General features: G+C 38.5%; 1 protein-coding gene across 4 annotated transcripts; it reads right to left on the bottom strand.

Annotated features, from left to right (window-relative positions):
- TRIM6 (tripartite motif containing 6) lies at window positions 1-25,430 on the bottom strand. 4 transcript variants are annotated; one of them, XM_016126843.2, is made up of 12 exons: window positions 25,328-25,430; window positions 15,801-16,290; window positions 15,208-15,303; window positions 14,336-14,566; window positions 12,356-12,378; window positions 10,906-11,006; window positions 10,605-10,631; window positions 10,202-10,377; window positions 971-1,001; window positions 743-845; window positions 418-471; window positions 1-179 (listed from the first exon to the last, which is right to left on the bottom strand). In XM_016126843.2, exons 2-12 carry the CDS (start codon window positions 16,230-16,232, stop codon window positions 23-25), a joined length of 1,431 nt encoding a protein of 476 aa, XP_015982329.2. In that variant the 5' UTR covers window positions 16,233-16,290; window positions 25,328-25,430; the 3' UTR covers window positions 1-22. The 4 variants fall into 4 exon arrangements, 3 of the variants coding, with proteins under 3 accessions (XP_015982329.2, XP_015982322.1, XP_015982349.1); XR_001594689.2 differs by lacking the exon at window positions 1-179 and having other exon boundaries at window positions 448-471; window positions 748-1,001; XM_016126836.2 differs by lacking the exons at window positions 1-179; window positions 418-471; window positions 743-845; window positions 971-1,001 and having other exon boundaries at window positions 8,809-10,377.
- Between the last annotated feature and the right edge of the window lie 1,843 nt (window positions 25,431-27,273).

The raw sequence follows: 27,273 nt of genomic DNA, 5'->3' as shown, positions 1-27,273 counted from the left end.
ATCTGGAGAATCATGACAACCACTAAGGAGACACCAGAGCAGGAATAAGGATGCAGCTTTCCCAGATCCCTCCCGAAGGCCCCCCAGAGGAGGGCCTGGCAGGGCTCTCTTCTCCGTGAGCCTCTTGCAGAAATGATTCCGAAGCCTGGGTCTCCACAAGTATCAGTATGCATGAGGCCCTATGGACATGGAAGATAATTTCATACACCTTTTAATTTTAATTTTATTATGAAGAATTTTTTTTTAAATATTACATCCCCCCCCCCACAGAACTACTTTACAGATATTCTAAACTTATTAGTATAGAACTATGCAATATTTTTAAATATTTTAATTACTCGTAATGAACTACTTGTCATTCAGTTAGTCATTTGTGTTGCCTTTTGCCTCATTTAATTGTGCAAAATGACCACTTACTCCTTCCACTTGTTGTAGCCGCCAGCCCCCAAAAGACACATGGACTGCCAGCCCCTGGAAGACACACGGATCACCAGAACTCAGTGAGTTAGAGGGAACATACTCTTTATCCAGCCAGCTGGGTCTGCCAGGGGTACGCAGACCCCAAATTAAGCAGCCCCAAAATGTAGAGGTACAGGGTTTTTAGGGCCTAAGTTATATTTCAGGTGCTAAGCTATAATAAGATGGAAAGACCCCTGGCTACTGTCCAATGAGACCAGACAGAGGGACTCTGAAAAAGGCTTCAGAACTGTCCTTAAGACCTGAAGAAATGACTTATTCTTACCTTACCTCCAACCAGTCAGCTTCGGTCTTTAAAAATTGAATGCAACTGACATGTTTCACAGTCTTGTTAGCCGAGGACACCATTTCTTGGGCCAAGATGCTCTCTGTTAAAGAGATGATGACCCTTAAGTGTACAGATCTGCGTTTGGTATTTCGTGTCTTTTTTTTTTCTTTTTTTTTTCTGTAACCATCTTCATCTGAGGGACTGAGAATTTCAGAGGCGAAAGACCTGGATATCCCTGAAGAAATGCAGGATGTTCCTAGTGTTAAAGAAAAAAACCCACAGGTTAAAAATAGCATCACTCATGCTAAAAGCCCATGATACCAAACCTAGACTTAACACTTAATCTAACTGCAGATTCATCCTCTCCCAGAAACATAATCTTAATCAACCAGTATGGAATTTTCTGGTCAAGCACTAGTAAGGTAATCCATAACGTGGGCTCTCTCTATCCCATATAGAAAGAAGAGGCAATCTGCATTGATAAAAACCTTTCTGTTCTCTTCCCCCAAATTAAAGGTGTCCGGGCCACCAAATAAGCCTTTTTCTTTCTTTTGTTATTAGCTCCCTAGTCCCCTGTCCCATCTTCCTACAAAAATCTCCCATTTTGTGCAACCCCCTCAGAGCACCAATCTAGTTGCTAAATGGGATGCTGCTTGATTCATAAATTGTTTGATGAAACCAATTAGATATTTAAGTTTCCTTAGTTTGAATTTTGTTTTTTAACACTAGTGAGCCAGAGCCTCATTGTAGCAATGAGGTGACCAGAATGCAAAGATCAAAGGGAAATGGGTAGAAATTGACTCCATTTCCATGGATAAGTGCTAAAGTTAGAGTGGGGGGCATCAACACATAGAGACTGAATGTGTCTGATTCAAAATCCCACCTCCTACCAAAAGGTCACCAGGAGATAAGGGAATGAAAAATTCCTGGCAAAGAAGAGACCAAAGCAGAAATTGCTGTTTCCTCAAACAGTCCATTACTTCTGTCTCAGTTCAGACGTAGGTAAGGAATAGTTGGCAATAAAAATGCCAAAAGATCCAGGATATCACCTAGTTTTGCAGCACCATTTGACTTTCTGTCTCTGTGTGGACACAGAACAGGCCTTAGTTTGTTTCTGACTTGAAAGAGTGGGGCTGACCTACGCTGCTTGCTGATGAGGAAGCCCAACCCAGCACTGCAGTCTTCTAAGCCATATCCTAAGGTGGACAAGCAACCTGAAAAATGGAGACTTAGCCAGGAAAACAGAAAAAAGGGTTTTCGGTGAAAAAGAATTTCTGCAGAAGTAGTGTTGCAGGATTCTCAAACGGAGAGACGGGAAGCCGAGGCTATAAGAAGCAGTGTTTATGATGCCAGCACTAGCTCAGCAGGTTCTTATCCAAAGGCTAAGCCCCAATTGTAACATAACAGGCAGTTTTATACAGTTTTGTTATCCCTTCACAACTACAGATATAAGGAAGAACATTAATTGGTTGGCAAGCCATGAAACAACAGATGTTAGCTGGAGAGTCCTTGAGGTGGGGGAGAGGGCAGTCAGGAATGAATTTGTTCTGAAGAGGAATTTTCACTCAAAAGGCTAATCAGCTCTTTGTTCTGCTTCTGTAGATATGCTTGCTGCAGAGGTCTTACTCAAAATTAACTAAAGACTCATCTTTGCTTTTGCTTGTTCTAAGCAACAAATGTAACTGCCTGTACCCTCTAGCAACTTCCTTGCTTTGTAGCTTTTTGTACCTGCTTGTGACCCCATAGCAACTCCCCCTTTGTAACCATCTGAGGACAAATTAACCAATCAGTCCACGCCAAATAAGTTCTATATAAGCAATGTCGCAACTGAGCCCCAGGCCCAGATCTTCAGGGCACTACCTCTTCTGGGACCGCTGGCTTAATAACCCTGAGTTTTCCAACTCTGAGTGCTGCTTGTTTTATTTGCTGGTCTGATTTTTGCAACTTTTCTGCAACATTTCCAGCAGGAAATGGCTAGGCAGGGTCAGCCTGCCACAGTAGAAGAGATCAGAGTTCTAACATATAAGAACTTGAAACTCATTACCTCTTTACAACAAGAAAAAAACTGAACAAACTAAATATTGTCAGGGCCAAGGTAAATTTTCTCTTACCCCCTTAGTTCTTCTGGCTGGTCAAATAATTCAAATGACATACAGCAGGGGAATTTATTTAAGCATGGGAATTCCAAAGACAGTAAGGCAAAGTGAGGTAATATGTCATATTAGAACAAAGAGGAGATGTAAGCAATTCACAGGTAGATGAGAAAGCAAACAATTTGGTAATAAATTTTTTTTTTTTTTTTTGCAGGAATACCAACAAATGAGATGTAAAAGGGAACCTATGGAACAGATTTTTCCTTGGATCCTCCCTCTCTGCCACACTTAATTCATTGTCTTAAAGTGAATATGCTAATTCCCTTCCTGAAGCAGGTTTTCCAATCCTAATCTCTTTAGGCAGGTAAGGAAGAGGCAAAAACAAACAAAACAAACAAAAAAATACAACTATAAAAAAATTGTTTCTGAGTTTGTTGGGCTTTGATTGTTTTCAGCTAAAAATAATCTTTATTCCAAGATGGCACATTCTGGGGAAATTTGCTCCGGACCCCCCAAAACATCATGGCTTTTCTTGGACCTATTAGAGGATTAAAGTCACAGGACAAATCTCTATCTGGAAATCTAGAGATAGATATGTAAATACAGAGAATAGCAGCCTATACCTACTTACCTGGAGAAGAAGTTTCAGGAGCCCGTAAGGTAGGTAGGAGCATTAAAATGGTAATTTCGACAAAAGCTGGAGGCTAAGCATAGACTAACTTTAGGAATTGAGAGAAACAGCCTTAGGGTACCAGCACACATTCTTGGAATTTACTTCTGAAATCTAAATCGGGTTTCCCTTAATGAGAAGCTAACAAAAAACAATCCTCTTTCTTTTTAACAGAGGGAGGGTAAAAGAAGCATTTTAAAAATAAGCCCAGTACATTCCTTATAACAAAGGCCTTCTATCCATTGGAAAAGACTTGACCAGAGTCCTAGTTCAACTAGGGAGAACATTTATGGAAGTCCACGCCCTCTAGCCTATCTCACCTAAGGGAAGGTGAGCTAAGAAACACTTGTGAAAGTCACCACCTGGGACAAAGTAATTGTTAGAACAAGCAGACAAAAAATCAGTAAGGATATAGAAGACTAGAACAGTATCACCAAACAACATGATATTTATTGATCACTCCACTCCAGAACAACAGAATACACATTCTTTTCAAGTGTACATGAAAAATTTACCAATAAAGATCATATTCTGGAAGACAAAATTGGTCTCGATAGTCTTAATAAAGATTCAAGGATATAAGTATGTACTGGAATAACAAAATTAAATTAGAAATTAATAACAAATATACAGAGTCTCCAAATATTTGGAACACAAAATAACACAATTTTAAATAGCCTATCATTAAAGAAAAAATCAAAAAGAAAATTAGAAAATCTTGAAAAGAATGAAAATGAAAACATATCAAAATTTTGAGATAAAGCAGTAGAATGAAATGTATAGCTCTTTTAGAAAGACCTGAAATCAATGACCTCATCTTCCACCATACAGAAAAATAAATTACAAGATGAGCAACTGAAATATAAAGCAGCAGAGAAAAAAAAAATAATAAAGAGCAGATAGCAAATTAGTAAACAGAAAAATAACTGAGAAAATCAAACCAAAAGTAGATACTTAAGAGTATCAATTAGATTAATAAACCTCTAGCCAGGTCAAGAAAAAAAGAGAAAACATAAAACTTACCAATATCAAGAATGAGATGATATCATTACAAATGCTACAGATACTAAAAGATTAATAATCACTATAAATAATTTTATGCTAATAAATTAGATAACTTAGATCAGGGTTTTGCAAACTATGCCATACATACCAAATCTGGCTTGCCACTTGTTTTTGTAAATCAGATTTTATTGAAATGAAGTCACACTCACGTGTTTACCTTTCCTCTGTGACTGCTTTTACAACACAATTGCAGAGTCCAGTAGCTGGAACAGAGAGACAATATGGCCCACAAAGCCTAAAATACTTTCTGGTACAGAAAAGGTTTGCTGATAACTGACAGATGAAATTGAAAAGGTACAAGCCACCAAAATTCACTTGAGAATAATAGGTAACCCGAAGAGCCATAAATATATATATATTAAAGAAATGAAATTACCACCAAAATTCACTTGAGAATAGGTAACCCGAAGAGTCATACACACGCGCGCGCACACACACACAAGAAATGGAGTTAGTAGTTAAAAACTTTCCCACAATAAAATGTCAAATCCAGATGGTTTTGTTGGGGAATTCTGCCAAACTCTTATGAGAAAATAATGACAAATCTATACAAATGTGTCCATAAAATTAAAGAAGTGCAAATACTGAACAACTCATTCTATAAAACCAGCATTATTCTGTTACCAAAATCAGACAAAGACATTCAAGAAACACAAAATAAACAAACAAAAAAATAAACTATTCTTCATGAACACAGATGAAACATAGTTAAAAAAACTTTAGCAATTAAATCTAACAATATATAGAAAGGATAACGCATCTTGACTAAGTGGGGTTTATCCCAAGGATGAAAGGTTGGTTTGAAATTTGAAAATCAACTAATGTAATGCACCACATTAACAGACAATAAAAGAAAAATGTGATTGTCTCCGTGGATACAAGTGACGTAATCATCTTTGTATAAAATCCTATGAAAGCTTTAAAAACAACTAAAACTAATAAATGAGTTTAGAATGATTTTAATATATGAGATCAGTATATGAACTTAAATATATTTCTATAAAATTTCAATGAATAATTAGAAATTGGAAAAATGACTTATAATAGCATAAACATATGAAATGGATAAATATGACAGAAATGTGCAAGATCCACTCATTGAAGACTATAAAATATTAAAGAAGAAAAAAACCCAAATACGTGGAAAAAACATACCGTTCATGGACCAGAAGACTAAATATTGTCAGTGCTCACCAAAATTGATCTATAGAATCGCTGTGATCACAATCAATATTATAGTAGACTATTATTTAGAAATTAATAAATGGATTCTAACTTACATATGGATGTAAAAGACCTAGACTAAGCAAAGCAAATTTGAAAAAGAACAGTTAGAAAATGTAAACTATCTAATTGACTCTAGAAGTAGACTCACACATATAGGATCAATTGAGGCATGACAAAGGTACAAAGCTAATTAATTGGGTGGAGAAAGAATGCCTTTTCAACAAATGGTGCTGAATAATTGGATCCATAAACAGAAATGGATTTTGATACATACCTTGCACTATTTAAGAAAAACAATCTTAAAGTGGGTTATACATAGACTTTATATAAAACCTAAAATTATAATATGTCTCGAAGAAAGCTAAGGAACAATTTCTTGTGACCCTCGATTAGGAAAGAGTTTTTAGATAAAACATCAAAAGTACAATTCATAAAAGAAAAGCTTGCTAAGTTGGATGTCATCAAAATTAAGAACTGCTCTTTGAAAAATTGTTAAGAGAATGGAAAGGCAAGCCACATCCTGGGAGAAGATATTTGCAAATCAGTATTATAATGAGGGACATGTATAAAAAACACTTTCAAAGCTCAATAACAACAAAATAAGTAATCCAATTTTTTAAAAAAAGAGAAAACAATTTGAAAAGACCCTTCCATATAGTTATGTAGATGTCAAACTCATGCATACATGAAAGCAGCTTGTCTTTCATAGGCATTAGAGAAATGCAAAGTAAAGCCACGGTTAGATACCTCATTACATATCTATTACAATGTTTAAAATTAAAGACAAACCAAACTAAGTCATGGTAAGGATGTAGAGCAGCTGAAGTCAGATGTAAAATGGTTTGACAGTGTCAAAAAAAATTATCCATATATCTACCATATAACTCATATATTTTACTGCGAGGTGTTTAGCCAAGAAATGAAAGCATGTTTATTGGAAGACTTTTAAAAGAAATGTTCATTAGAGCTATTTGCATCAACAGGTGAACAGATAAGTTGTTACATACAATATAATTGTGTTAATATAATGATCCATGGAATACTATTTGGCAATAAAAAAGAAAAAGGATCTTTATATAAGCAACAATCCGGAGAATGAAAAAAAAAACAGACAATAATACTGAACGATTCCATTTATATGAAACTCTAGAAAATACAAACTATGACGAGAGAAAGAACAGTGGCTCCTAACGGATGGAGGTGAGGTGGGCAGAGACAAAGGGAGGGATTGATTACAAAGGAGCAGGAGGATACTTTTGAAGAGGGTAGATATCTTGATTGTCTTTGTGATGGTTTCACAAGTCAAAAATTATCAAACTGCACACTTTAAATATGTGTAATTTACTCTATCTCGGTTGCATCACAATAAAGATGTTTCAATAGCCCTCATCTCCAAAAAAAAAAAAAAAAGTCTTTAAATTAGAATCAATTGTAAATGCCAGCTCTAGAAGGCAGTGTTGGGAATGTTAGGATAATTATGCCATTTCTCTAAAATCCTAGCGACAGAATTATCTTCTTGTCTTTTCCTTATGAACTTCAGGCTACATGATGAAATAAACATAGCCCAGAAAAAAACCATGAGATCCTCAGTCTCCTGTAACGAGGAAGAGGAGTTCTTTCTGGTTTCTTGCCCAGGCTAATAGGTCGCCATCGGAATCTTCATTTTCCTTTTCTTGAAATTTAGTTTTACGTAATTGCAGGTGGCTAGACATTTTTACAGTCTTCCTTGTAGTTAGGTGTAGCCACATGGCTGTTCCCAGCAAAAGAAAAGTGAGCAGAAATTATGAATCCTACATGTGAACTAAGAGCTTACAAAGCAAACTATCTCCCCAGTTTTCTTTACCTTCCTGCTGTCCTAATGCTGACAATGTTATCTTAGGGGATGGTAGAACCACAGACAGAAGAAAGCTTGATGCTTGAATCCACTCACCCACTAGCTACACTCATGTTAGATTTTTACATGAACAATACCTTTCCTTAGGATTTGATCCACTGAATGTTTTTGGATTTATTTTTCATAGCAGTTTAGCCTACTGCATCACAACAAAAATGTTATGGCCAGTAGGCCTTGCCCAAACCCTCCAGGAGAAAGACAGGGCTGTAAACTCATTCTATGATCCTGATAAACCTCCTCAAATCTCACCTAGATAATTCCAGAAAGCACTTTGATTTCCCTATTATCTAAGGCCATTCACTGGTTATCTCCATAGGAAGAAAATAGCTGGGCTAACTCCTTTAGCCTGGAACCTATTGCATGGGAAAATAAGTAGTAAGGGAGCATTTACACAGATTCCCTCATCCCCCAACTTCCAAGAGCTTTATGGGCACTAGTTTGCCTGCTCTTTCTTATTTCTTCCAGTTGAAGTTCAGATCAGTACGAGGAATGCACATTTAGCTTCTAGTCTCTCAAAAATTTGACCTCTCAAATGAAACTCTACCCTAGAGCAAACCAGTATGGACTTTTACTGTAACTTGCACATTTCATTACAGGTACTAGAGTTGCGCCCTGAAGTTGAACTAGTGTTTCCTTAAACCATGAAGCAACTTCAAATGTCCAACAGACTGAGGGCGAAAGATAGGGTCCAGACTAGGCAGAGTCATATTCTCTGGCCATGACCTCTTCCTGTGATCTTCCAAACTGTGTATTTCTAGATAGTCTTAGATCTTCTTTTTTCTGTCATTATCTTCTACAAAAATGCCTTAGAGAGGTAGGGGGTCCGTGTGGAGATGAGCATATATGTGTTACACTAGGGCCCTCTTAGGGACAGAAATTGTATTACAGCAAGAGCAGTTTAATAGAAATGTAATGTGAGCCACATATGTAATTTTAAATTTTCTAGTATCTGCATCAAAAATAGTAAAAGAGGCAAAGATATATATATATGATATATATTTATATATATCATATATATTATATATATTAATATATATTATATATATAATAGATTTAAAACTGGTGTGCATTTTACACTTATAGCACATCTCAATTCAGACTAATCACATCTGAAGTGCTCAGTAGCTACTGATGCCTTCTTAGCTACTGTACTGAACAGCCAGCTCTAGTCAATTCCTTGATATTTGTTGACACCCTCACATTTACTTCATAATTTCTTTTACACTTGGCTCAAAAAGCATACAGCACCTCTCTAACAAAGTCACAGATGCTTATTTACTAGCTTTTCACGTTGGAGCATAAAGAAAAGGGAATGTGGAGAAACTGAAAGAAATCATTCTCTTTAAAAAATCTGTATTGGATCGGTCATTTTCCTCTTCTCCACTTTTTTTATTTCAACACATTAGGAAGATTTTTTTTTGTTTCAACTTCTCAATTACTACTCTTAAATTTTAAGGTTGTGAAAACTGAAGTTAGAATCTTTCTTTAATTTGAATTTAAAGTCACCAAAATTAACATAATAATAGGTTTTAGCAATCAGCCTTATATATACTTACACAAAAATACAGCAATTTCTTTGCTCATTTATTGCATTTTATAAAACCTAACAATGGCGTTACAAGAATATGAAATTACAGGTCAATTTCTTTCATAAACAGAGATAAAAACAAAATCTAAACCATGTATTAGCAAAAACAAATCTGGTATTGTATATAAAGGATCAGTGGCTTATATCAGGAATTTGCGTTAGATTTAAAAATGGAAACAAGTCAACATACAGAAAAAAATGACACAATTATCTCAGTAATTACAGACAACATCTGTTGAAATTCAAGTTTCCTTTATGTAAAAAACTTATAGCAAATGAAGAGAAGAAAACTTCTTAAATTTGATCCCATGCGTTGACCAAAAAAAAAAAAATCTCCAATGTGTAAAGCTACCCCTACCCATTGTGAGATCTGTAATTACTTAATCAAGGTTGTTCACTGTCAATACTGGGTATGTTCTAACACTGAGTAAATGTTTGAAGGAAAAGGAGTGAGAATGCAAAAAGGTCAGAAATGTGGTGCAGATGAGCCTCAAAAGGTACAGCTCACGTGGGGGTGGGGACAGCAGAATGTTCAGGAGCTTGGACGACGCAGGGTCATTGGGACTACACAGTTGCAAGGATTAAAATATGGACAAAGAGTGGTAGGAAAGTAATACTTAGTGAAGGTGTAGATGGGAAAGCCATGGTTTGTGACATTAAAAAAGGAGACAGTGCCAGCCTCATAGTCTAAGAAAACCCCAATACGGCGAGGGGGTACCGTCATGGAGAGGAGCAGGGAACTGGAAGAGTCCTCATAGGCTCTATATTCATGCTTATGATGTAATCCAATCACCCAGTACCCACTTTGAGGTTGATATCTGGAGTAAACGTTCCGATTGTTTGCAAACTGGCTGAAAGAGAATGGAGATCCCACCGTGTTACTACAAACCCCCAAGATCCAGTCAGTCTTCTTGGTCACCTCTATCTCCCAGTAATGTTTTCCTGAGGAGAAGTGCTGAGAGCCCAGGATGCCACAGTCGTAATGCTCTTCCAGATGAGACCCAGACAGCTTGGGGCCTACAAATCTCACCTGTCTCCGGTTTTTAGACAGGACAAGATTTATATTAGCCGTGTATGGATTCAGAGTCACGTCCACTGTGGGAAAAGGTACAACACAGGCAGATAAGGATGGGTGTGTGGGTCTTGTGACACCGAGAAGGCAGGCAGGAAGTGGGTAGGAGGAACTGGAGCTGTGTGGTGGGGGATGGGAAGAAGTATCACCACCTCAGTACTTGAGAGTGTGTGTAGGGGATATGTTTGGGGGAAGCATGTGAAAGAGGATCAGAACATGTCAGCTCAAAGGGGCCATGGTTTCTACTTACCCCAGTAACTTTGGACATCTGTCAGCTCTGGAATGATGAAAAGAGACAATCATGTTGTACAGAACCAACAGTCTCAGGTCTGATGTCTCTCTCCCCTTGACCTGACTAAGGGGTGTGGCAGGGAATTCTGAGCTGGCCCTTTCATTACCCCTTAAATATGAACTGCTTCTTCTTCACAAATTATGTCCCTAGACCCTCTCTTCACCCTCTATTCCCAAATATTAACCACACCCTCTGTTTTATTCATTTCTTGCTACTACAGTAATCCCATAGCCAAATTCTGTTCCCTTAGTCTCCTCACCTCTGAATACTCGCAGCATCTTTTTCAGATCTGGGGCTCGAAACACACTTTTCAGCTTGGTGGGGAGAGCTTCTGGCTTCCTCAGGGTCCAGAACTCACTCCTGGAATAAACAGACATTAGACATCTCCTACACTGCTTACCTTGGGTTCCTCCAGCACTACTGTCCATCTCCTGGGCCCACTGGTGAACTTCAACATTCTTCCCTAAACAAAATTAGCATCATTCTTCAAAGAGCCCTGACACTAGAGCCAGAAGACCTGAACTAGAAACTAGTTTCTCATCATCTTTGTAAACTTTGATAAGATTGAACTCTTGAAGCCCCATTTTTGTTTGTTTTTTGTTGTTTTTGTAAACCACAATTTCTCTCCTTTCTCTACATCCTAAGGACTGTATACAATTAAATAAAATACTGGCTGGGAAATTCTTTGCTACCTCAAACAAACAACAACAACAAAAAACCCCTCGAATATTTAAAATGTCAGGGCCATCTAGAGGGTCTACCATGAGGGGCTGGAAAAGTCTGTGTTGACAGGCAGAACACCAAGAACTTGCTGCTGTAGCATTAAAAGCATCAAGTGAAGGGCTCCTTTCTGAAGAGTCTTTGCCTTTAGACCTTATAGTCTCCTCCTGGAGGCCTAAAGAGAAAAGCTTCAGGACAGCAGCTTAGGATTCAGTGTTGGGAACTTTATGCTGGTTGGATAAAAAAGATGTCCTCACTGCCAAAGTGAAAGTGCAGACTTCATAAGGGACAACAGGTTCCATATTTCATGTGTCTGTGAGGAACTCTAAGGTACCTGGTGTGTGGGTGTTAAATGTCATCTTCACGTGTGAGGTTCTAGTGTATGAAACAGAGGAGAACGTGTTTTGTTTGATCCAGGGCCCAACCACGCTTCTTAAGACCTCAGGTCTATGTTTTTATTGGAATTGAGAAAAATGAAAGTGTGAAAAGAACTACGTAGCAAGGCATACTGTTCAAAAGCCAAGGTAGAACAGGAAATTTAAGGCAGATGTCCTAAAAGCTGATTTGTGGACCTTGGAAAGCAATGCAAATGAAAAATTCCCCTCTGACAAAATACACAGGCAAAGAAAAGCCTTATGTATTTCGAGGTAGCTAAAATTACTGGAATTAGGTACAGAAGAAAAGGAGTTCTATCATGAAATACTAAAGGGAGTCAAAGATCTGTGACTCTTAAGAATAAAGGATACTGCTGTCCCCAGTTTGTGACCGACCTCCCATCACCCCAAATTCTCCTATCATAGAAATCAGGCCATTCCCTTTATTTGTGGAACCCCTAAAATTCTTATGATGAGCGATTCAAGACACCACAGTCCTGAATCTTCCATGACCTTTTATTCTTTTGCCCTTTCCCACTGACCATAAGATAACTCTATGGGTGCAGGAATCTTTTGCCAATCCAAAGGAACCACTTCGTGTTCTCCTGCACATACCTTTCCATGACATCACTCACATCCTAGGGAGGAAAGAGACATGTTAAGTCAAGGAAAAATAGGCCCTGCCCTCTACTACAGCCTTATTCATGTACCTCACCCTGTCTCTACCACCCTGTGATATGATAGGAATAAAGATGGCACCAACGTGGAGGCCACGAAGTAGAGATAAGTACTCAGAGAAGACAGTTCCTGAGACTCCATGTAGGGATGTTTGGAAATGATTAAATTTAGTCATGATTTCTGTTCTTAAAATGCTTACATTCTGTTTGCGAAAGATACAGGGTTGTTTCTCAAACCTTCAAACTTCACCTCTTCTAATCCCTTTGTTGACTTCATCTGTTTTTCTTGATTTCAACACACAGACACACACACACACAGACACACACACACAGACACACACCACACACACACTGACAATTCCCAAATTTGTACTTCTGGTCAGATATCCCTTTATACTCCAGCAAATGAGCTATGGGCACCACAAACTCAAGATATTTAAAAGAAAACTTACTTTTCCTGCAATCGTGAGGTTTGCTGTTATTTTCTATCTTCCTCAATGATACCAGCATCCAGTGTCACCAGAATAAGACAAAGTACCGCCCCAAACACTATGTTATATTCACCCTGACATTGCATTTTAGACCAAACCCATCAATTTCACGTGCTTAACTTTTTAGCCACCCGCTCTTCACCATTATCCATCACCTCTGTCATATGAGTAGATTGCCTTATGGTCTATTTGGTCTCAATTTTTGCTTTTATACCTCAATGACTGAAGAAAAAGCCTATGGTTTGATCTATGTCACACAGAAATAACTATTTTTCCTGTATCGAAGAAGGCAAACAGAAAATAAGGAAACAACTTGCAGGTTCCAGACTATCACAAGGTACATCCTGCCTCAACTTCATAGTCACACTTTTCGCTCCAAATAAAAAACAGCTCGTCAGATTTCGACCTCGGTTCAAGCTCCATAATCAAATATCTAGATTTGACAGCTTGCACTCTCCCAACCCACACATGGGCACACCAGAGCCCCGCCTTCTTTGTGTCTTAAAAGACCAGTTCAAACTTCTATTACAACATGTTAAAGGACTTTGCCCTAGAGAAAGAGCGAAAGCGAAGAAGAACTGGTGATTACATAAAGCATGGGTCCCCAACCCCTAGGCTGCAGACTGGTACCAGTCAGTGGCCTGTCAGGAACCAGCTCATACAGCAAAAGGTGAACAATGGGCAAGTGAGCGAAGCTTCATCTGTATTTGCAGCTGCTCCCCAGCACTAGCATCACTGCCTCAGCTCCACCTCAGATCATCAGGCATTAGATTATCATAGGAGCACAGGTCCCTGGTACCGAAAAGGCTGGGGACTGCTGATAAAGAATCTTTAGGTATTTGAGCTTGGTATGTGTTTGTCTGTGACTAAGCTAGGTGAAAGTATCTGACAAATCCCAACACATCAGAAGCAATAGGTGCCTAATGGGCAGTGATTCTCAATAGGTGGAGGCTGGGCCATGTTCCCCTCAATGGACATTTGACAATGTCTGGATGGATTTTGGGTTGTCACAGCTTAGGGTGGGTGCTACTGGCACCTAGTGGGTAGAGGCCCGGGATGCTTTTAAACATCTTACAATGTACAGGGCAGCCCCTCAAAGCAAAGAATTTTCTAGCCCAAAATGGCAATAATGTCAAGATTGATTAATGTCGCTACAGAACATCACTGAATACAACAGATTTTCTCCACAGTATCAAATGAATGTTTGGATCACCCTTTATATGTAATAAATAAAAATGAGACATCCCCTTGGCATTTGTATTTTTAACTACCTATGCTTTATTTATGACCTCTGCAAGGTTTAATAGGGTCAAAATAGGAAATTTGGTTCTTGACCCCATATGGTATCAGTTCCATGGCGGAAGGTAGGAAAGTTAATTTTTCTTTTCCCTGACTCCCAGATCGGGGTCTCCTTCGTTGAGTCTTACCTGCATCAGTTCCATTATGGACCCCTGACACCGACGCTCTAGATCTGAGATGAGCTCTTTCAGTGCCTGGCTCTGGTGAACCAGCTCATCCTCAGCCTCTTCTATAATACTCAGTCCCTTCCTCTCTTCCTCCTCCAGCTTTTTCAGTTGCCGTTGCTCTTCCTTGTCCAGGATACTTCTTAACTGATTAAACTCTGTCTGGATCCTGTGTCTCTCAGGTTCCATCTGATTCTTCCAGGATATAGAAGAGAAAAGAGGCTGCTAGTCTCTTGAACTGAGAGTCTCCTCTCTAAGGGGTAGGGAATCAGGCTCAGCACTGCTTTCCTGGCTAGGTCTCACTGGGAGAAGAGGCGTGAAGGGGAAGTAAGTCCTGCAGAACCTGTTCTTCTTTCTATTATCCCTTCCTCTCTTCCCAGGACATTAGCCCTAGGCAGCCTTATCTTGTCATCCTTAGAATTGTGGACGAGATTTAGATTTCAAGCAGCCTCCCTCCCCATCCAGTTTTGAGTACTGAGTTAGGAATGATTGGCCTGTTCCTAACCTGTCTTCCAAGTTTCAGAGCTTGAAATGTAGAACAAAGTCCAGAATCAGCAATTAGGAGCTGTGAATGGCCATGGTTCCTCTTCTATGTGATTGTTTTAAAAAACCTGGATTCTCTTTTGATACGTTCATTTTCTAACTCCCTCTTCTCTCTCTTTCCTCACTGCACCAAGGACAATCCCCTTGTTTGGAAAGGCTGTAGTGAAGGACTAGGCAAAGGGAAGCTCTTCTGGCCTAACTGGGAGCAGACAGGGCCAGGTTTCCTTGCCCTTGGCTCCCATGCCCTGCCCTCATTCCTGTCCCAGGACACCTTTAGGAAGAATCTCTCTTACCTTCCAGGATGTTTTCTTCTCCATGATAACAGCTTTTAATTTCTCGGCTTCCTGCTGCTCTTGCCTCAACCTCTTCAGAGACTCCTGGAACTTCTCCTGAAACACACGAGTCAAGCAGAGTCCGTGTTTAATTGTCTCAGTGCCTAAACATGGAATAAATGGGGTAGAGATTATGCTGACCTCAGAAAAAGCCTGTCCCGCCCTGAAATGAAAAATCTAGAAGGCCAAAGTACCTTTTATACACAGGGAATGAAAACCAATGGGAACAGGCTAATTCTCTTTCTTCTAAGGGAAAGAACCTGATCATGAAGTACTTTAAATCTTTTACTCTCATTGTCAACATATCTGCCATACTCAATCCAGTGAGTCCTCTATTTGGTCCTAGCAGTATCCTCTACTCGAAAGGCCATGCATAGCTGATATTGAGCTGCAAGGAAGAGGTTAAATCTCTACTCTTGGCCAAGGGAGCACGGTCTAGGTCCATTCCTGCAGCTAAATGGGAGAAATACAAAGAAAATAGATTAGAGCATAAAATTAAAATCTCCTGCCAAGAACCCTGTTCCTTCCTACTCTCCTTCTTTGCAGGCTCCCACCTGGTACTCCTGGGCAATCTCCTCCATGAGGAACGCGTGGTGACCACGGTGCTCCTGAGACCGCTCACAAAGCCAGCAAATCAGCTTCCCATCCTCCTTACAGAAGAGCTGGAGTTTCTCTCTATGGTGTGCACAAAGCAGCACCTTCAGCTGCTTCCCTGAGCCCAACACCACCTTCCTGAGCCTCTCTGCTATGTTGGCCAGGTGCCGATTAGGCCGCAGGTTCCTGAGCTGGTAGCTGGTCTGGCACACAGGGCAGCTGCTTTCCCCTTCTGGGCTAATTGCCGATTCCTTGCTGTTCTCTGTGATGCAGGCCTGGCAGAAGCTGTGGCCACAGTCTATGCTCAAGGGTTCTGTCAGGAGCTCCAGGCAGATGGGGCAGGTCACCTCCTCCTGTATGTCCACCAGTACTGTTGAAGTCATTGCAGCCATTCTCTTCGCTCGTGCCTGCCCAGGCCTGGATTGTAAAGTGCCTCTTGCTTAGAAAATCCTAAGTAGATGGGCAAACAAAAAAAAGAATCAGTAAGAAAATGGGGGAGAAAAAAAGGATGCCAATGATTTTGGATAAAGAAGTCAGACACCTGGGGTAACAATGCTTCTCATTCTAATTTTAAACACATTCTTTACCCCAGCTCATATTAGACATCAATTTGCACCCTCATTAGAGCAAAGATTATGATTTCATTCTACTGGATGAAGGAACAAACTGAGGCCCTGGAGAGGAGTGACCTTGTGTGAGCCACCATTTGTTTGACCTTTTCTCAGCCCACCAAAACTCCCCCTCAATGTTAGAAGCACCAAAACATGTTGCTGCCCTAGAATTTTTGCACTTGCTTTTACTGCTGCAAGGAAAACCCTTCACCCAGATATCTGCATGACTCTGACTTCACCCAGCATATAAGAATCTGTTCTACCTAAGGCTCATTCTCCCATACAATTACTCTCTATATGCTTACCGGCTAGATTTTTCTTATTACCACCTAATACCTTTAATTGTCTGAATCCTCCCACCAGAATATAAGCTCCTCAGGATCAGAGACTTTGTTTTTGTTCACTGCTGTATCCTCAGACCTAGCACAGTGCCGGGCCAACAGGTCTGTAACTTACGATGACTAAAAACCTAGAACCTCATCTCTCCACAGATGATTAGAGCTTTCTCATGAGCTTTTCCACCTGTCTTTGCCACTCTCAGGCACTGCTCTCCAGGATCTAATCTCCAAGATTAGATATCATTCATTGTAAAAACACGTCTACTTTCTAAAAGCTCTGTTCCACACAAAGCCCTTTCACTTCTCATGGTCATGGAACACCCCAAAGAAATAATGATCACAATAACGTGAGGTAATATTTTTACGACTAATACTTTTATAGCTGGGCATGATTTAGGAACATATTCCTGCTTCTTTTATTCCTCATAGGAAAACTCTGAATAAATAAGACCGTTTTTGGCCTTTTGATAAAGAAATAGAGAAATAAAGTGACTTTATAAAATTGAATATCTTGTAAATTGTAGAGCTGGCATAACCTAACATGTCCATAGTCCCAGTTCAAAGCTCTGTCCTTAGCCTCGTAACTTTAACGAGACACCCAGATGGCAAAGGCAGTAAAAGTCAGGCACAGACTCGATGTTTTAGGAGTGTGGAAATGGGAAAGTCCCCATTTCAGGAAGAAATTTCAAAAGGATCTGTCACTGACTTTGACGGGAGCCTTAGGGGGCCTATGTGTGGAGAAGAAAGGGTACAGGTAAGAGGTCAAGGCCACGTATGTTCTAGTGACAGAATAGTCCACAGAAAAAAGAACTGAAGATAAGGTATGCAGGTGGGGTGACCGGGACAAAGATGTCTTATAGCATTTGGGGAAAGTATTGTGGAATTGCTAATGGGAGAAAAGTGTAAAAATAGGGGGAAGAGAGGAATAAAGTATCAACGCATGCTACATGTGGATCAACCTAGGAACCCTCATGCTGTAGGTTCCTTCCCTGCTTCATCTTTTTCTCTGCAGTGTGGGACAAAAGAGAAAGCACTAGCCCTGGAGTCACACAGGCCCAGCTCTGAATCCCAAATTCTTTTCCCTAGCTTTGGAACATTGGGTTAATTCCTGATCCAAAATGTGGTTTAATCTCATGTGTATTGTTAAAATCAATTCTTCCCATAGAGCATATTTGTGATAATATTCTGAGCCAATGAGTACGATAGTCTCAATCAAAATCTAGTTATCGCTATACTTATACTGTCACAGCTCTTTGATCCTTTAGTTCTCTTACCTCTCACCATGAGGAAAAAGCCTCTTTAATATTTTTACTGGGAATAGGAATAGAGCAAAGTCTATATAACTATTTGTTATAAGAATAAATAATTCACTTTCTCACTCTTTTTCATATCTGATTATTTATTCTGCCCCTAGGAAAAAAATCCACTATCTCAATTTATAACAAGATTTTGGACCTAAGAGAAAAATCCACTATTTCAATTTATAACAAGATATAATAAGGTGACATTTAAGCAGAATGTGGTTTCTGTGTGCCTGAAACAAGGGTCGGTTAAAAAAGCTAGATGCCTCTCTAAGTAAGCAACTAGAGATGCCAGAACTTACTCTAACTTTATTTCTTTTCTGTGCTAAATTAAAATAGATGTCCTCATTGAGAATATCTTTTTCATCATTCTTGGAAGTCTTCAGTTGTTAAGTTATATTACCATTGTTTTAAATCACGCTGAGAAATTTTTTATCCTTCCCCCTCCCTCCTCTCTTTCCTTCCATTAGTTTTACTCTTCCAGCATCGAATCACTTTAATCGAAAGCTGTTCTCTCTGCCTGCCTAGCTGAAGTCTCGTTTGGGCCACCGAAGAAAAGCTAGCTCACAAATACACTGTGTAGTTGAAGGCACACTAGCCCTGGTCCCAATTGTGACCCTCTTGCACAGGATATGCTACAGGGAAGCTAAAAGCAGGTGTAATTCCAATTTTTTTCTTTGTCTGGTTTCCCAGCAGAGGCAGATGTACACTTATGACAACATGGTTAGTGTGGGTATAATTTGAGAACACAAGGTTCTGTGATTTGCACCAATTATCCTGATGGATAAAACACATCGAATTGCCCATCAGTAACAACAGGCCATTACAAAGAAAGGGCATGAGAAAGTGTCCCAGTCAGAAAAAACATTCTGTGAGACATAGCATGCATAACTGAGTAGGGTGAGTACAAAGCACAGTAGTGAGCTGAAAAATGGGACCTTTGTGCTGCCATCTAGTGTTCACTGATGCTCTTAAAGGTTCTGGACCTGTTCAGCTTTGTCCAGTTTGGTAACAGCAATGCTAACAGTAAGTATTTATCAAAAGCCCGTTCTGTACTAGGCAATAATCTAATTATTATACATATAACAGCTTGATAATTTTTTAATAAAAACAGTGTCCCTGCAACCCCATTTCACAGTTGTATAAACTGAGGTCCAGAGAGATTAGGAAGCTAGCCCAAGTGGTAGGTAGCTCCAGAATTTAAATGCAAACACTCAGGCTACAGTGCCAAAGTTCTTACTACTTCTATTTCTCTTCTCCATAAAGGGTACCCAATAAAATTTGAAAACATTCATGAAACCCAAGCAACTAAGCGATATTACAGAGGTATTTACTATCATCGAAGAAACTGATGTTTAACCAAATTAATCACACCTATGGAAACTGGGCACTTAGCTGGTTTACTATTTCCTTACATACCTACATAACCTCACTTAGAACATTAGACTGTGAGGGTCTATCATCTTTGTTAAATTAAGATTATCAGGGCAGAGGTCCAATCTCTCTTGATCTTGGCTGTGATCCAGAGGCTAGCACTGAAACTAACATAAAAGATTAACTTTATAATAGGATTTTATAGGCAATTAATTTTATAATGAGATTAAAACTATAACTTACTGCTGAGTTTATAGGTAAATTTGATATTGGCACTGGGTCATCACAATAGAAACAAATGTACTATTGTATGAAATTGTTAATGTTAAAAAATAATCGTCTTTGAAAAGATCGATAAAATATATGTCTCCAGCCAGGCTGACGAAGAAAAAGGAGAGAAGACACAAATTACTAACACTAGAACTTAAAGAAGAGACATCATTCATCACTACAAATCCTGTGGACATTGAAAGTATAAGAAAGGCCTACTATGAACAACTCTATTTCCACAAATCTGATAACCTTGATAAAAAGAACTAATTCCTAGAAAGACACAATTTGTCAAAACTCACATAAGAAACGGACATTCTTATAGGCCTCTTTCTATTAAAAAATTGAATCAATAATTAATAACCTTCCAAAATATAAAGCAACAGGCTCACATGGGTTGACTTGTGAATTCTATGAAAGATTTAAGAAAGAAAAAAATACCAACTCCCTACGATCTCTCTTAGAGGATAGAAGTAGAGGGAATACGTTCCAGCTTATTCATTCTATGAGGCCAGCCTCACCTTAATACCAAAATCAGACAACTACATTCCAAGAAAACAGACCAACATTTCTCACTAACATACATGCAAAAATCCTCAATAAAATATGAGCCAACTGAATCCAACAGTGTATAAAAAGAATTATACACCATAAAAAGTGGGATTTATACTAGGAATGCAAAACTGGGTCAAATTTTGAAAATAAACTAATGCTAAAAAAGAAAAATAATCATATAAGTTGATGCAGAAAAAGTATTTGCAAATCCCAATATCCATATGGCAAAATCTCATTTAAAAAGGAACAGAGGAAAACATCCTCAACTTGATAAGGCACATCTTTAAAACCCAACAGCTAACACTGTATTTAATGAGAAACTTAAAGCTTTCCTACTAAGATTAAGTGCAAGGTAAGGCTGTCCCCTCTCACCACTCCTTTTCAACATTATACAGATTTACTATAAAATTACAATAATCAAGACAGTTTGGTATTGGCAAAATAATAAAACAAATAGATAAATTAAACAGAATATAGAGTCCAGAAATAGATATGCACACAGTCAACTGATCTTTGACAAAGAAGCAAAGGTGATATAATAAAGCAAGGACAGCCTCTTCAACAAATGGTGCAGGAAAAACTGCACATCCATTTGCAAAAAAAAAAAGAATCTAGATACAGACCTTCACACTTCATCAAAATTAACTCAAAATGAAATACTATCGTAAATATAAAACACAAAACTATAAAACTCCTAGAAATTAATACAGGAGAAAACCTACATGACCTTGGGTATGACTAATACTCTTTTAGACATAACATTATAACACAAAAGACACAATTCATAAAATAAACAATAAGTTGAATTTTACTAAAATTAAAAACTTCTGCTCTGCAAAAGATGTCAAAAGAATGAAAAGGTATGCCATGGACTTAGAGAAGATATTTGTAAAAGGCACACCTGATAAATGATTGTTATCCTAAATGTACACAGAACTCTTTAAACTCAACAATAAGAAAACGAAAGACCTGATTAAAAAATGAGCCAAAGACCTTAACAGACACCTCACCAAAGATATAGGGACAGCAAATGAGCATATGAAAAGATGTTCCACATCTGAGAAATGAGGATTGAAACAGCAATGAGATACCACTATACCTATTAGAATGGCCAAAATCAGGAATGTGCACAACATCAAATGCTGGTGAGGAGATGGAGTAACAAGAGCACTCAATCATTGCTGGTGGGAAAGCAAAACTGTACAGCCACCTTGAAAGGTGGTTTCTTATAAAAATAAACATCCTCTTACCTTGTGATCCAGCAATCATACTACTTGGTATTTATCCAAAGGAGATAAAAACTTATGTCCATACAGAAACCTGTATACAGATATTTTTAGCAGCTTTATTCATACTTGTCAAAACTTGTCCTTCATAGGTGAATGGATGAACTGTGGTACATCCAGACAACGAAAATTATTCAGTGCTGAAAAGAAATGAGCTATGAAACCATGAAAAAACATGGAGGAAAATTAAATGAACATTACTAAACCAAAAAAGTCATTCTGAAAATGCTATATACTGCAAGATTCCAACTATATGATATTAAGAAAAAGCAAAACTATAGAGACAATAAAATGATCAGTGGTTGTCAGCGGCGGTGAGGGGGCATGAATAGGCAGAGAACAAAGGATTTGTAGAGCATTGAAAATACTCCGTATGGGACTATAATGATGGGTACATGTCATTATGCATTAACCCAAACTCATAGAAGGTACAACACCAAGACTGAACCATGATGTAAACTGTCAACTTTGGATAATTATGATTTGTTAATGTAGGTGCATCAGTTGTAACAAATGTACCCCTTTGGTGGGGGATACTGATACTGGGAGAGGCTACGCATGCGTGGGGGCAGAAGATATATGGGACATCTCTGTACCGTCTTCCTCTCAGTTTATTGGGAACAAAGAATTGCTCTTAAAAAAATGTCTTAAAAATTTTGGCAATAATATACTTAACTATTTTAACTGAAGGTCCACTACATCTCCCCCAACATAAACATATACACATACATTTATTACAGGCAAAAGTATACTTGGTATACATGATTCTTGTAGGGGAGCGTTTCTGCTTCATAAATGCAATAATCTCCAAAAACTGGAAAGAATCCATAAAACCATTATGGATTCAAATGTGGTAAACAAATGTGGTATATCTAACAATTGGCATATTACAAAACAATAAAGTGGAACTACTGATACAAGATAAATCTCAAAAGCATTATCCAAAGTGAAAGAAGTCAGGCAGCAAAGATAAATTACTGTATGATTCCACTTATTTAAAATCTTAGAAAAAATAAAACTATGCTATTTGAAAGCAGATTAGTGGATGTCAGGGCCCAGGGCTGTGAAAGGGGATGAACTGCACAGGGACAAAAGGAAATTTGGGGGATGATGGAAATGCCCTTTATATATCATGATGATGTTTGCGGTGACATAACTGTGTACGTGTCAAAACTCACAATTATAAGCTTAAAATTGATAATTTACCAGACGTAAATTATAATGCAATAGAATTAAGAAAAACAAAAGAAATGCAATGAGAAAAATGGAAGGCCTGGCATTCTAACCTTCCAGGTATAAATTAGAACTGTATTGTATTGAGCACTTGAAATGTGGCTAGTTGGAAATGAGATATTGTAAATTTAAAATACATACCGCACTGGATTTCAAAGATTTAGTAAGAGAAATTAATCTCAACTTTCTTTTATATTGACTACATATTCTAATAATATTTTGGATACAGTTGGTTACATATATTAAAATCAAGTCTACCTTTTTGTTCTTTCAATGAGACTACCAGAAAATTTAAAATTATATATGTTGCTTCATTATACTTCTGCATTTCTTTTCTGTCTAATGCACTACTTCGAAGGTATATTCAAGACCGAGGATTCTTGAAGAAAACATATGATCTAAGAGTTTCTGTGTCTTGTCAGAGGGTATAAAGTTGAGGCTGAAGAAAAGAAGAAACTTTGAAGGAGTTAGCTATGCATAGTTAACAAGGGCTTGAATAACACTTGCCCACATACCAACAGGCCCTTGACCACCAGCTGCAGCTAGTCCAAAGGAGACAAGAAAAGTCTGGGTGTCAGATGAAGATCATGTCTCAAGAACAGTGTAGATAGGCTGAGAGATGATGGTCTGGCTATGAGGAGTGCAGATTCAGGAGTCTCAGAATCAGATTAGCAAATGAAAGGAGCCAAATTCAAGACCAGGTGTCAGGTGGAAACAGTTAAATAAGAAGCCCATGCCTGAAAAAGTTCAAGTGATCAGCTAACTAGAAGCACTGGCATCCAGTGCAGCTCCTCATTCAGATCTCTAGGCATCACCTGAGCCACTTCAGTATCTATACACTTTAAGATCTTTAAGTGATTTGTATGCCTATTAAGGCTTCGGAAGCACTGCCTCAGGTGAGGCAACTTCCTCTCCACTAGACGCAATTCAGGATGAAAAATAGCTAGAAAGGGAGGGCAGAGGTGGAGGGGATGGGTTTAAGGGAGGGACAGAGAAGAGACTGATACTTAGATCTGAACCATCTATTAGAACAGGTTACAATTTGATAGCGAAATGGCTTTTAGAAAAAAATAAATGGCTTTTAATATTAACTATTTTATTTTATATAAAATAAAATAAATAAAATAAAATGGCTTTTAATATCTCCTGCCCAGTCACTGACTGGGCAGGAGATATTAAAGGTTGGACCAAGATAGAAAGCTCAGAATAAAAATGAGAAATAAGATAGACAGGGCTGTCTCACAGCTAGGAGCTCTAGTGAAAGTGAAGTAAATACCTAAAACAGATGACAACTGTATTTTTAAAATAAGATGGGCGTCTTGTACTTAGGGAATAACAACATTTTTATCTCTGTGTAGAGTTATATTCCAGTTTAACTCACCATGTGGAATCGATGATCTAACAGTGGCACTCCATAAATATTTGAATTAGAACATTTTTTAAAATTTCATGTCAAAAGATCGCTACCCCATGCATTTCAAAACCTTATTAACTTTGCAAATTCTCAAAATATTGTCCTGCATAGGTTTTCTTCTCCCTGAGTGTTAGATAATCCATCAACTGAGTTTTTTAGGATAAATTATAAAATTTTTGGTTCTTTTCTGCATCTGTAAAATTCCACTTGTAATTCTTGTTGTATTTTAACTTGTTTAGATGTTAGTAGTCATACTTTCCTTTATCATAGTGCATTTTAACATATTTTATTCCCTACACTAGTCTTTCAAAAACTGCATTTTTTAAAGGTAAGAATTGAGTTTGTCACTAATAACAGAGCAACAATAACAATAACTATTTGGCAGGCAGCCTCCTATATGTCTAAACCCCTACCTCATCTGTTTCTCACAAAAACTCTGGGATATAAATATTAGTGTATCCATTTTACAGATGGAAGAAACCGAAGCTCAACAAGGGCACACAGACAGCGTCTAAGTGTCAGCCGAGAACTGCGACCTGCACATGGAGGGAACGAGAAGTTCCAGACGTAAGCGGCACTAAGTGGTCAAGGTTCTTCAGAGCAATCCAAGGAGTCTGAAACTCAACCGGCGCGTGGCCATGCCCTTTTCGAAGGCTGGCAAGGCTCCTCCCTCGCCAGCCCGCAGGTCCCGCAGAGCGCCGACAGCTCAACTCCCGGCCTCCCGGGTAGGGGGTAAGCGGCGCTTACTTCCTGGAGCAGAAAGGCTGGAGATGGGGGAGGGGTTGCTGACCTCTGGATCTACGCCAGTCCCATGGTTTGCAGTTATTCCCTACCCAAACTTCCGGTGCCGCCTCCCCTATATACTATAGCTTCCAGAATCAGGGTTTAAGTATCTCTACTCTTCACAAGGATTACTCCTAGCTCCAAAGGTACCTCTTCTGTGCTCATTTCCCAAACTTGGGACAACTCAAAATTGCAGAGTTCTCCCTCACTCTTCCTCCACCCGCGATCCCCCCTGCCCCTAACGCAACACGAAAGGCCGGTCGAACTCTCAGGACTAGTGGATACAGCAGTGGCTAGCCAGAAATTGGATCTGCCCACTAACCTGGAATCCGTAGCTTGGGTCAGGGTCGAAGGTTCCCAGTTGCTGCCACTTCCACCAAAGCCGAAAGACTCTGGGGTAAAGAGGCGGGGCGAGGAGCGGAGGAGATGCTGCTGCTGATAGGGCGGATTTGCCCAACACAGCCTAAGGTCCTGCACTCCAGGGGTGTGGTTGGCAGTGTCCATCAGGATTAAGTAAGGTAGCCTACTGTTCGCTTACTGAACTGCAAATTCTGATGCCTTGAATGCCTAAAGGCCAGAAAGGGCACTTGTAAAGTGTCTTAACTTTATTTTAGCTTTCAGATATCATGTCTGTAATCAATAACAGTGATAATACACCTCTACTCCATAGTAATATATTAATTAAAATATATAAATAAATAAAAATATCTAAAAGTATACGAGTAAAGATAACCGCTTGACATCACAATGGCATGTTTTACAAAAAGATAATTAAAATTTATCAATTTAAAATTACAAATTATAGGGGAGAGGTAGACGGGGAAATTTAAACAATTTCTTCAATTAAAAAGAAATTAATTTAAAAAATTAATAAATGAAATCTAAAAAAAAAGAAAACTAAACGTATTGTAGACTAGACCATTTTTATCATCCACTCACTGTATTCTTTCCATGTAAGAAACCTACTTAGAGCACAAAATCATAATTCAAAATGTGTTTATGACGATGAAAACAGAACAGGGGGCATTGGTTAATATTATTGGTTTAAATTATCCATGTCTGCCAGAGTCCTCTTTCTCCACTATAGGAAATAGTGGAGTACCTGCTAAAGGGGTACTGGGCTGGCCATTTTTGTTTAAGTGAAGAGAGACAATGCCAACTTATTTTTTGTGATACCCTTTTCTAAACTCTTCTCTGATAGTTCTTAACCTACATTCTTTTTTTAGGTACAAGTGATTTCAACTATAGCTTTAGAATAATACTGAAATTATTCCTCTGTGACTACAAGCCGTTCACCATACTGAGAATAAGGCATTTGTAAGACTCCCCAGCCGCCCTATTACATATCCCTTAGGATAAGGTGCTTTACATATTCATGAACAGCTCTGAAATTGCAATGGGTATTACAACCGATAGCATTTTAAGGCCTTGTTGGCCACGAGGTATTTATATCCTGTGTATATACAGACTTGCTTGTTATTTTGGAGGACTTTACTGGTTACTTGTAGCCCCAATGTTTAAGTCAACAAAGCATTTAAGGACCATTTGAGAAAGGAATAAGTGTTGAAGTTGTTGTCTGAAAATTTTCCATTGACCCCTTCTGTAAGATGAAGAAAATGCCAGCATAGGAAGTACATAGTTGATGTTAGAGCCTGGAGAGGAAATAGAGACAACAGTGGGATGCTCTTTTAAGAGATCTGCACAGGGATGCTCTTGAAAGATCACTCTGTATATGAAGGAGTTTTAGAGCTATATTAACCATTTTACTTTGCGTATATTTTCCTTGTAATATGAGGGGGAAAAATTCCGTGTAATATATGTTAGCATTCTGTATCTAAATAAGCTTTTTAACTTTTAAAGTTTCTCTCAATAAGATTAAAATAAATTCTAAAGGATAAGAAAGCATTGTGTCATGGTTTAATTGACAACGGTTGGCCTACTATGTGCTATATAAAATAATGGTGCTCTTATTATCAATAGTGACTGAGATGCTAACAAATTTAGTATTTCTCCACTGGAACATTTCAGTGATTAGTAATTAGAAATGGAACTAGAAAAGTGAGGAGTGACTACAGACCCTTCAGGGTGGCTAGAATGAAGAAACGAGAAGCGAAACTGCTTTTTGCATGGTTTTTAAAAGCCTTTATATATATGGGAATATCTTAGCCTCTATCTGTCCTCATTTTAAACAGTTTTATTTTTATTGACTATGATTTTTATACAGTAAAAGTAAAATCTTAGATGTATAGCTCAGTGAACTATATGTAT

Source organism: Rousettus aegyptiacus, unplaced genomic scaffold (genome assembly GCF_014176215.1).
Source record: "Rousettus aegyptiacus isolate mRouAeg1 unplaced genomic scaffold, mRouAeg1.p scaffold_m13_p_5, whole genome shotgun sequence".
NCBI lineage: Eukaryota > Metazoa > Chordata > Mammalia > Chiroptera > Pteropodidae > Rousettus > Rousettus aegyptiacus.
This window is presented reverse-complemented; position numbering and strand designations above follow the sequence as displayed.